The sequence below is a fragment of the Trachymyrmex septentrionalis genome, unplaced genomic scaffold (genome assembly GCF_001594115.1).
Source record: "Trachymyrmex septentrionalis isolate Tsep2-gDNA-1 unplaced genomic scaffold, Tsep1.0 scaffold6, whole genome shotgun sequence".
NCBI classification, from domain to species: Eukaryota; Metazoa; Arthropoda; class Insecta; order Hymenoptera; family Formicidae; genus Trachymyrmex; species Trachymyrmex septentrionalis.
This window is the reverse complement of record NW_017305778.1, coordinates 244,502-255,927: the sequence shown is the minus strand read 5'-3', so window position 1 is coordinate 255,927 and position 11,426 is coordinate 244,502. Positions and strand designations below refer to the sequence as shown.

Below are 11,426 nucleotides of genomic sequence, written 5' to 3'. Positions count from 1 at the left end.
ATATATATATATGTGTGTGTGTGTATATAGTGTATATGAAGAAAATATACGTTAAAAAAGTATTATTATTATTATTATATTATTAATTTTTTTAATCATACCTCTCTAAAAGAAATCTTGCGGACGTCTTTGTTTTGGTAGAATTATTAAAATTTTAGCATTATAAGTACAATACTTACACACGAAAGACGATTGGAAATTTTGCCTGGACCCCCATCAGAGAATCGCTTGATAACCTTTAGTATACCGCCGACGACTTTTATTTATTCGAATCACCGAGGCACAGTTATGTTGAATCCATGTTATTCTAAAGGGCTTACAATGCCAAGGCGCGACTATTTCCTGCCAATCTTCATTTCCGGCGAACAATAAATACCCGTAAAAATCATGGAAATCGTTTGGCATTCATGGTAAACAGGAAATGATTAGTGCCCCAAGATGTTATTTTGCAAATTTGCAATAAATACAGGATGCTGATTGAAAATATGCGATATCAATATACTGATATCAATATGCAAATTTTATCTAATAATTATATGCTCTTGTGTATAATATTTTGCACAGTTCGCAAGTTCAGAAAGTTGATGATTCATGTCCTTTAATATTCTTGGGAAACATCTCTTTCTAGCGCATATATTTCTTTTTTTTTCCTTTTTTCCGATTTTTTTATAAACTTTCTTTGTTGTGACATTTTTGATGATGTTCATGATGATAAATTAGTTCACTTATAAGGTAGTATTTACTTAACTTATTCACAGTAATATTGTAATCAAGTTTTTGAGTTGCGTCATTTTTTAAGTAAGAAAGCAGACTTGACGCATGTGAAAATGTTTTGCTTCATTAATGAAAGATTGTTTAATTCTAACTTTTTATCTATTAATATATAATTATCATATTTATTATAGCAATAGCGCCCTATCTCTTTTTAAGTTGCATAAGAAAATTTCAGATGTTAATCTGATATTTCCATTTGTAGCAAAGGCGTTTACGATGATCATCGATGCAGTTCGGACATGGTGAATCACGCAATGCTCATCGTCGGATATACGCCAACCGAGTGGATCCTGAAGAACTGGTGGGGCGATAGTTGGGGTGAAAACGGCTACATGCGACTGGCGAGAAACAAGAATCGTTGCGGCGTAGCGAACTACGCTGCTTATGTGAAAGTTTGACAACCATTTCTCTCGAATTTGATTGAAAAACTTTTGCGTACTTTAGAAAAATGTATACATTAATTTTTATATTTGACACGAAACAAATTGCGATAAAAATGCAATAGACAGTTGTTTATGGCGCTTATTCATCGAAATAACTCACTATAGCATGCTTAAGATACAACTCAGACAACGCGCAATGTCTAGAAGATGTTTTATCTTTTAGATATCTTTTAGACATGTATGCCCCAAAAAATATCTTTATGATGTCTTTCAAACACTCAATGACGTCTTTATTAATTTTTTCTCTGTTTGATATCTCGGACCGATTTCTAGCATCGTGGAAATTGGCCTTTAGGCCACACACATATTTGTATAGAGGATACCTTATTATTTTTCTGTAAGATATTTTCTATTTTATTTAGATTTTCTTGCATTCTTATGTGTTTTTAGAACGACAAAAGGAAATAGAAAAACTAAGTAACATATTTAATGATTCTGTTTGTTATATTTTGAATCAGTCTTTCTTTCGCGTTGTAGAATCGAAGATGTATTTGAACGATTAAACTTTGGTCAATTACTAAGGATTGCCGAACATTTATTACATAACAGCCACTGACCGCAGGACGGACGCTTGAATGCCAGATACCAGACTTCCGTAACCACACAGAATCCCGGGGAAATTTAATCGAACCGTACAACCGCGGCACGATAGGAACGTGGAGACTTTGCCCAATCGAAAATTCTATCCGAAGACGAAGTATACGGCTAACCGGGACATATCGCTATGGCATTTCCGTAGGAAAAGAGACAGAGGTAAAGGAAGAGAGAGAAAGAGAGAGAGAGAGAGAGAGAGAGAGAGAGAGAGAAAGCGAGATAAACAGAAGGAAAGGACGAATCAATTCATCCGTAGGTAAGTCTCGATAGACGCTAACCGCGTGATGCAACATCAGGCGAAACCATTACGTAATCACGTAGTAATATAAATCCAGAGACGCATGCTGCAAATGATTTGTGTACGCATGATTCTGACACTAGAAATAAAAATGGGTTTACATGAGAGAACAGCTAAGAATTAGTGTCAGATTTAATGTATTTGTAGAATTAAAAAAAAAATCAGTTTTAGAAATTTTTTATTTCAAATGAGACCAATAAACAGATTGGTCTATTAAAAAGAAGTTTTCACTTTAACATTTGATATATTGCATATTTGACCCTCCGGAGATGACTGTGGATCTATTAAATCAATTATAAATTATAAATCTCTTTATAAAAAATGTCAAATTAATTTTTTCTTTTTTATACGTTTTTGGTTCCCTGAAATTAATTAGTGCTTTTTAATCAACACAAATTAAATAGATCTCACAGATTTAGTGTTACAAATTTTGACGTCTGCAGCTTCGAAGGATTAAATATTCGAATATTTTTGTGTCCTGTTTGATGATACATTTATTGTGCGTTTAAAAATAATAATAGGATGTTTTACTAAGCTTAATATTAATCTCACGAAGCAACCTTTACGAAGCAGCCGCGAAACAGATGTATGAGAAATCTGACGACTTGTCATTGTCCATTTCCTAAGCTTCTACGATTAAACATGCAAAATAATAGTGCGTCCCGCCGAATAAAAGCTTTACTTGTGCGATTGCACGTCGTCCAACATGATGATGCAAGGACGGAAAGAATCCCGAGGAGCAATATGTCCGGAATGTATTGTCGCGGTTTGTGCAGCCCTCTCCCTGATTTTCCGATATCAAATGCGGCTCCGAGACCACATAAATTCCATCTCTCTATTCGGAGGTCGGCCACGACTCATTGTTCGTCGCGGATGACAACGCGCGCAATCCGTCCAAGCGACAGCGCATCCTCGATTGTTACCCGGTAACATCTCTATCTGTTTCCCATCTGTTGAACGACATCGCGACGTATCCTGTCGTCTCATCTTACCAGCATAACCTGCTGTTATCGGCAGCTCGATACAAACTGACGTAGCAAGCTCGCTTCTTACTTGAAGCGTCATTAATCTTAAAGTCTGATAATTTCTTGACTATTACATAATAATGTATTCACAACATATAAATGTAGACAAAAGTAACTCCGTTTCTAAAATTTTTATTTGTGCGCAAAAGTGCATGTAGACAATCGAGCTGTAGGCAAAAGTGATGTAAGCAAACGCTACTGTAGACAATTGATTTGTAGACAAATGCAATCATCTCGAAAATTTAATTATTATGTGTGTTTCGACTTTTAATTATAATTTGTTTTACTTACATTCATAAGGAAAATGCAGAAAGTGATAGTCATAAATAGATACAAATTATATATTGTTGGAAAGATCTTATCGAGTAGAGTTCAAATATGCAATATTTCGTTTAAATGACGTTTATAGAGGCTATGTGCAATTGAAGTTATTGATACAAGGTCCTCTAAAAGCCCGGAAATGTTAAAATATCTAAAAAACAATTAACTATATGCATATAAGAAATATAAAAGAAACAAAATTAATAATTCAAAGTTGGGAATACATCTACTTATCATACATAAGTATCCAATGTACGAGTATGATACTGAAATATGATATAATTTTAATTTCATATGTGCGTAACGTACGTCACGTAATAGTCCTGCAATCCATATAGACAAAAAAAAGGACTTTTGCTTGCACAGGTCCGGTAATGATGATTTTTCAATGTCTTGAAATTTGATGTCCTATAATGGAAATCACAAGTTTTCCAATTTGACCGCCGTACTAATTGCACTACCAACTTGGAAAATTAACCTCTAAAACACATTTTTTCACAATATCTCGTTTTTATCAAGAAATAGATAATTCTCAGAAAAAATAATTAAAGTATGACAAATTGGTATTTCGAATTATAAGTAATATGACAAACTTGCGCAGTTTTTATAGACGAATGGAAAAAAATTATCTGAAAACTATGTGAAATTTTATGATAGCTATACGGAACTAGTTGAAACTTAAGGTTGTTTAATGGATAATGCAGCTGCTACAAAACGACGAAATAGTTCGAAGTCGATATTTTTCCAAAGTTGCTAAGAATATCGCACTTTAAGTCGTTAACGTTTTAAGACGCTAAAGATATAAAGAAGAAGACTCTTTCACATAAAAGAAATCAAGACTTATAAGAGTTTGATCATGCCAAGAATAAAGTGAAGTCAAGCCACATGCTTTAACAGCAAAATTATAGTATAATTGATTTCTACGTTTCTACGTTTCTAAACACTGTTTTAATAGAAAATAATTTTTGAGAAAAGAGAAAAAGTCTATTATACGAAAAAAATTCTCGTCGCATATTCTCGCCGAATGCATTAAGAGATTGAGGGTATTCTGACTGAAAAAAGAAATAGTAACTCTTTATTGTCGTAAGAAACAAGAATAGGAAATAGATAGAAGCAAAGAAAAGATAAATAGGAAGGAAGAGAAAAAGTTACAAAGCAATTATAGTGAAGCCGGTCGTGTTACTATAAAAGTACCGAGCGACGACGAGTTTCGCGAAGACTTCGCACGGAATATAATCGTTCGTAATCGGATCAAGGGAAGTAACATCCTGATTTACGGACTTCGCTTCTCCTTCGTCCGAGTCTCTCGCTCTAATCGCCCTTATCTTTCATTCTCACGGCCTTTCATTGTCCCTCTGGAGAGACTAAGGCGGGAATAACTTGGAGGAGGCGAACAAGTTGATGGTCACTATGGGAAAATTGCACGATCCCGTTCATAACGTCACTGTGTTGTCCAATCGACTTACTTAGGCTTGTTTTCGCATGACTTGACTCTCGTGACACTTTTAACTTTAGTGTCAGATGTTCTAAAAGTTTGTATTATGGCAGCTAAAGTGTAATGTATGGTATGATTGACATAAATATATAACACAGAAAGTATATAAAATATATACTTTATGTATACTTTATGGCTACACTGAAAGAAAGTCTGGTATTATCTACTAAACGTACCTTATTTTTAAGATGTTCGTGCATTGTAAATATTTATTACCAAACATAGTAATAGTAAGTAACTATTTGGTATCAATTAAAAAAGTCAGCTGATAATAATTACAACAATAAAATCAACATTTAGTTAATAATATTAACCAAACATTTAATTGAAATTCAACGAAACTTTAGTAATTTTTTATATTAGTATCATTTAGGCTCAATTATTATAATAGATATCAATTTTCTTTCAGTGTATATACGATAAGAGATAATTATTATTATTGATCATTATGAATTCAGGGAAAGAAAGGTTACTTTTTAAAAGTAACTATAATGATTACTATTACTCATTACTGAGTAAAAAAATAACTATTTATCGTAACTAGTTACTGATTCTCAAAAGTAACTCTTTACCGTTACTTAAAAAGTAATCATTCGTTGTTTTTTTATTATTTTTTTAATGCTCAAACACAATTAATCTAAAAAATTTTACAATATTTTTAAATATTAATAAAAGCAATAATAAACAAGAATGAAACATTAGACCGATATGTAATAACCTAGAAGGGAAATGCTTTTTCGGTTCAAGCTAAAGCTTCGTACATAATAATATTTTAAAGTATATTTATATATATACATTTCCAGCTCTATAAATCATACGCTAATTAAATTTTCAGTCTTGAAGCACAATTTGGCTGAGGTGATATTTTTCATAATAAATTTTGTAATGCATAGCATTACTTGCATCAAACTTAAAGATTGGTATTTATAAAGTTTGCTCTTATGTTATTACAGCTCTGTGATATGGTTTATGGTATTTTTAAGACGACATAACAATCACAAAGTCGTATTAGCATCTTGATATTACTTCAAGATATTACTTGAAACAGAGTATTAAAGTAAAAACAAATTATAAATACTAGCTACACAGTAAAAAAACATTGTGTATTTGTATCAGAAACGGTCCACTCACGTTAACGATTTGTGCTAAATTTTTTAACAGATTTATTAATTTAATATAATATGTTATTTTAAGATTTTGTGTTAAATTGATATTTAACATTTTTTAGTATCAAAATGATATAATTTATGACCAAGTAAACAAATAACATACAAATAAAGCGTTTTAAATTTGAAATTTTAAGATGAATGAATAAAATATGAGATAATTTAACATATCATAAATGTTAATTTTACTGAAAAAAATATGCTTTCAGAATTTTTTTATAAACTGTGTCAATACGTTTTGTGTGCATTTATTCTTTTACATAATATTTGTGTTATTTTATAATATAGACGTATTGTATTAAATTAACAGAACATTTTGGGTGGGTCGTTTGAGACACGTGAAGTATATTAAACTTAACACAAATTTTCCAACTGTACATATACTCTCTCTCGACAACTAGACGCGGCGACGAATCGGTAGAACAAAGATGTCTCTCGTAATTTCCACGAGACTCGCGGTTATTCGGCGTTTTTCATTCGTTCCGGTGCACGATGCGGCAGCATGACGAATGGCAAGCCAGTAGAAAAGAAAATAAATAAGAGCGAGGATTCTCAGTATGCCGCGAGCTTTCATCGTTCGCTTTATCCTTATCCTCGCACGTACGAGGAGTCACGGAAAATGTGAGAGCAACAGAATTTATCGTCCTCCAGGACCGAGTCCCTTAAGAGCGTCCGAAATACGTGCACGCGCGTACACGCGCGCTCGCACATACATACCGGAATAATGTAGCGGCCTGAATAACAAATTGCAGTACCGTCATATATCACGATATCCGTAAACAACAATGTAACATCTACAAACTTCGGTCATATTGCCTTTAGCGTTAATGCTATTACGGGGCATAAAGACAGTTAGCGCCAATGCACCGTTATATTACAATAAGCGTTATTTATTGATTAATTTAAGTCTTTGAAATATTTGCGTTAATAATAACGCTATTGTAAAGATACGCTAATTTATGGTAACTCCGAATTACGCTCTGGAGTGAAATCAGTTCACGTCGAATGTCGATAAAATACGAGCGGACATGTCGACACCGTAAACAATTGTGGCGGCGCTTCGCGAGGGTGTACTACGTCCTAATGTCGAAGTGGATAAACGGCGACGAGCATGCGAGACAGCGCAAACGTAGTCTCTTATCGATGGAAGATCGATTAAGCCGACAAGCGTGTAAGCGAGATTCAAAGATCGATCGTCCGGAACATCGGGTGACAGGAACCTACTACCTAAGAGACGCGGCCGAAAGCAAGAGATTGACAGAATGAGAGAGACAGAGAGAGAGATAAATAAATAAATAGATAGATAAAGATTTATTGGTATCCTTAAAGGGCAGACCTTTTAAAGATACAAAATGACAAGTAAAAAAATAAATAGAAAATATGATTACATAAAGCAAATAATATCTATAAGATAAAAATTAAAAAAAAAAAATAAAAAGAAAAAAAAATACAAAGAAAATTAAAGTAACAATTTTGTCTAAAAAGGAAAGACAAAGTGCAGAGAATAGGTAACACAAGATGAAATGATAGAACCTAGTGTGGCGTTTGCTGCCGCCGCGAAGATTTGAAGAGTCTGCGTTTAAACGCATATAACTCTTTTGACTCTCTGATAACGACAGAATGTGAATTCCACATCGTGGTCAACGTGTAGAAAAGAACATTCATACACTGAAAAAAAAGATTGGCTGCTGCAACAAATTAGGTGGTAAAATATGACATAGTATTTTTAATTGGCTGCAGCAGCTAAATTTTGGTTGCGTTAGTGTATCTGCAATGTCAGTATAGGATTCCGATAGGCTAACGCAACCAAAAATTGATTGCTGCAACCAATTAAAAATGTTATGTCATATTTTACTATCTAATTTATTGTAGCAGCCAATATTTTTTATATATAGACGTTCGGCAGGAGGGAACGAGAAGTGCGCGTATGATCATAGAAACTATTATAATATGCAGATAATAATATGCAGATGGAAATTAGAGACAAATGTATTAAGAAAAAGGATCCGAATGAATAATGAAAATAGGAAATAGCAATTGAGATAAGATCTTCTAACATTCGTGAGGATGTCCAATCAAATGTGCTTAAAAATGCAAGACATGTTCGCCTCTACGTAAATTGTAAATTAAATTTATACGCAGACATTTAACAGTCTGAACCTCTGCTGATCTTTAAGAGCGGTGAACACGGCACAGCAATAATAAAAAATACGAAAGATTAAAGATGTAAGAAACGCAGAGAAGCACTTAGGTTGTTCATATGATATTTAAAAGCTAAAGGATACCGTTAACACGATTTGAGACAACTCTAATCTGTTCACATCAACCCTGTTCGGACTAATTTAGAGTGTTCGTAAAATGAGTGAACGCCAAATAGATTAGCAACTTAGGCAGTAAGCTCAATGTGTGAACCATTTAATATGAACTCAATGTTGAGCAGCGATAATACTGTTGAGATTCTTGACGGTACCTGTGAATATGATTTGTTTTTTGCTGAGATTAAGTCTCAAGAAGTTATTGAAAGCCCAGAACTCGATAGCTGCAATGTTCCTCCACACTGCGATACTTAATATAGAAGATCGTTATTAATAAAAACAACAAACACTTAAAGAAAAATATTCTCCTCATAAGCGAGGAATTCTTCTTGGAGGGCATTTTCTTTAAGCAAATAAATCTTACAAAAATCATATCTATAACATGCGTCTGTATCTATAACATGCATTCATTTATATAAAAGTAGACACATGAGTTACGATCAAGAATGAATTCCTCTAAGTAAAAAGTAAGTACGCTGTTCTACTACGAGATGGATATGATATTTGTAATAAAACGAAAACGCCTATAATAAGAATCCTGTAAAAAGACGTATTCAAATCGCGTTAGTGAGTCTCCTGGAGTATAGAGTACTCATTCTATAGACTTCTGAAAGAGCTGGCTTTTGCTTATAATGGTGTGAATTTAGGAATGTGGTATTAATATTTTAGTAATAAAATTGGATTAATTATATATATTATATATATGTATATGAAAACATTTTTAGTTACGTTCTACTTCGTTCGCAATACTCGCGAGTATTATTTTATCTTTCTTGTCATCAAATATTAAACAAGGATGAAAGGATACACGCGAACGTTAAGTGGAACGTATCTCTAGAAAATTCTAGCATTAAGAGGATTGCAATCTTAAATTCAGCTTATCCAGCATCTCTCAGTTAAATGATATTCCTATACATTTTAGATCTTTACATTTATCATCTTGAGTAGGTGTATTAGAGGAAAATTCGCTAGAATCAAAAGAATACTACTAAAGAGCAGAATAATTTTTGGGTGAACAGCAGAGGCCCAAGAATTAAATCCTGAGAAACGATCGCTATAACTGGCGCTTAGAACGAGAAGAGAGAGAGAGAGAGAGAGAGAGAGAGAGAGAGAGAGAGAAGAGAATAAAATTGAATAAAATCATTATTTAATATACATTCTAGGGCCGGTATTCATAGTCGATTTTTATATTTTAGACCATCATAAAATTTATTTTTGGATAAGAGAGAGAGAGAGAGAGAGAGAGAGAGAGAGAGAGAGAGGAGAGAGATGCTGCTTCTCTCGCTCACGTGCATACATCCGGTACGATAAGCGTTTTCCTGAGAACGAAAAGCTCGGTGGATTTTCCTGTCGCGTAACACGACTAGAGGAGACACCGCGTCGCACCGCTCCTCCTTCGAAGAGCATCCTTATCTCGGGAATACGGCGTTACAGTGGCATCTCTCAGCCGTCCGTCATCTCTTCTCGAATCGGGTATCCAAGCACTCGTCGATAAATCGCGTCGACAGCCGTCACTACCGTACGCGAACACGAGTGAATATTTATCGAACTCGAGCCGCGAAATGCACAAATGCCGAGAGTACCGATGGGTGCGTAAAGCAATCACTGCTCCAATTTTAGCAAATCGTAAAGGTAAATAAATTGCAGCTTGTAAGAGTATCGGTGATATTTTCGTCTATACTATGTACCGCTCAGTTTCGCATTCATGTGTAGATTCGTATTTAAAAACGCGACGGTAAAAATGCGAGTCAGATGATTATTAAGTCGAGAATTAAATTATGACCAATTTGATATCGCAAAGACAATACGTTATGATAGAAAATTCACTTGAATACTACTATGTGAAATTAAATAAAATTAAAATATAGATATCGTAAATAATATTATAAATTCAGAAAATATTATATTTAATTATTGTATTATCCTCTGTTGTATCTGTAATATCGATTTTCAACACTTAATTAATATTTATTTTTTGTTTACTTAGAATTATATGTAGATAACACAAGTAAATTGAGCTTAACAACGTTGTACCCAGATCTAGTCTGCAGTATTAAAATGATTCATCTAATCCTTTCTCTTTTATCTTAATATTTGCATGAAAAGATTCTTCTTGAATCCATTTAAATCTTCTTTTTTAAATCTTCTTACTTTTCAATGCCGGTTTTTGCTTATTTCTTAATACACAATATTTAACTCCATCGTGGCGTTATTCACCAGAAGAAGAAGTTCTATCATTTTACGTAATGTACTCCAGTTTAACCAGATATTGTTGCAATGAAAAAAAATCTTGAATAAGTATGACCTCGAATTTTTTTAGTTAAATTACACTTTTAATTTAGGTTTAAGTTAAGATTCCATTCAATAAAAGCAAGTAAACCTGCAAAGACTTTTCGTTATTTTTACTGATATAATCAGCATTTTTTTTTACATTTTATTTATTTATAATGAAACATTAACTTGATAATAAACGTATCCATTTATTATATTATCAATTTACACTGCCGAAATAATAACTTTTAATCTGAATGCATAAGAAATTAGAGAATATTATTAGAATGTGATAGAAATTAGGTAAAGTTATATATTTCAATGTTTCAAAATAACTCAAATATAATTAATTAATTCTGATTCGTTTTTGTGTAATCTATATCAAAATTTTTTGTACCGTAATAATATATATATATAGACAAATATTTATTGACTCAATAATTTCATTTCTTTCAGAATATATAATTTCAACTTATTTTACATAAATGAATAGATCAGAAAAGATTAGTTGAAATTGGTACGTTATAAAAATTTAGCATAAAACAAAAATCTAATATTTATTATGTAACCACACAGATATTTCTTATTTATTTATATGTAATGCAATACGTCGAAAATTCATCGAATATTGCTTTTTTATATCAATTTATACATCTAATAAATAATCTTAAAATGAAGAGAGTAGAATACTAAATATAAATCTCAAATTATATATATATATATA

At 32.7% G+C, this 11,426-nt stretch overlaps 1 protein-coding gene across 2 annotated transcripts in view; it reads left to right on the top strand.

Annotated features, from left to right (window-relative positions):
* Positions 1-1,317, top strand: part of LOC108752264 (cathepsin L1) — an 8,656-nt gene extending 7,339 nt beyond the window's left edge. For both annotated transcript variants that reach the window (XM_018492968.1, XM_018492967.1), the window contains one exon: positions 977-1,317. In XM_018492968.1, coding sequence (XP_018348470.1) covers positions 977-1,172 — 196 coding nt within the window. In that variant the 3' untranslated portion in view covers positions 1,173-1,317. The remainder of the gene's footprint in view (positions 1-976) is intronic.
* Positions 1,318-11,426: the final 10,109 nt, after the last annotated feature.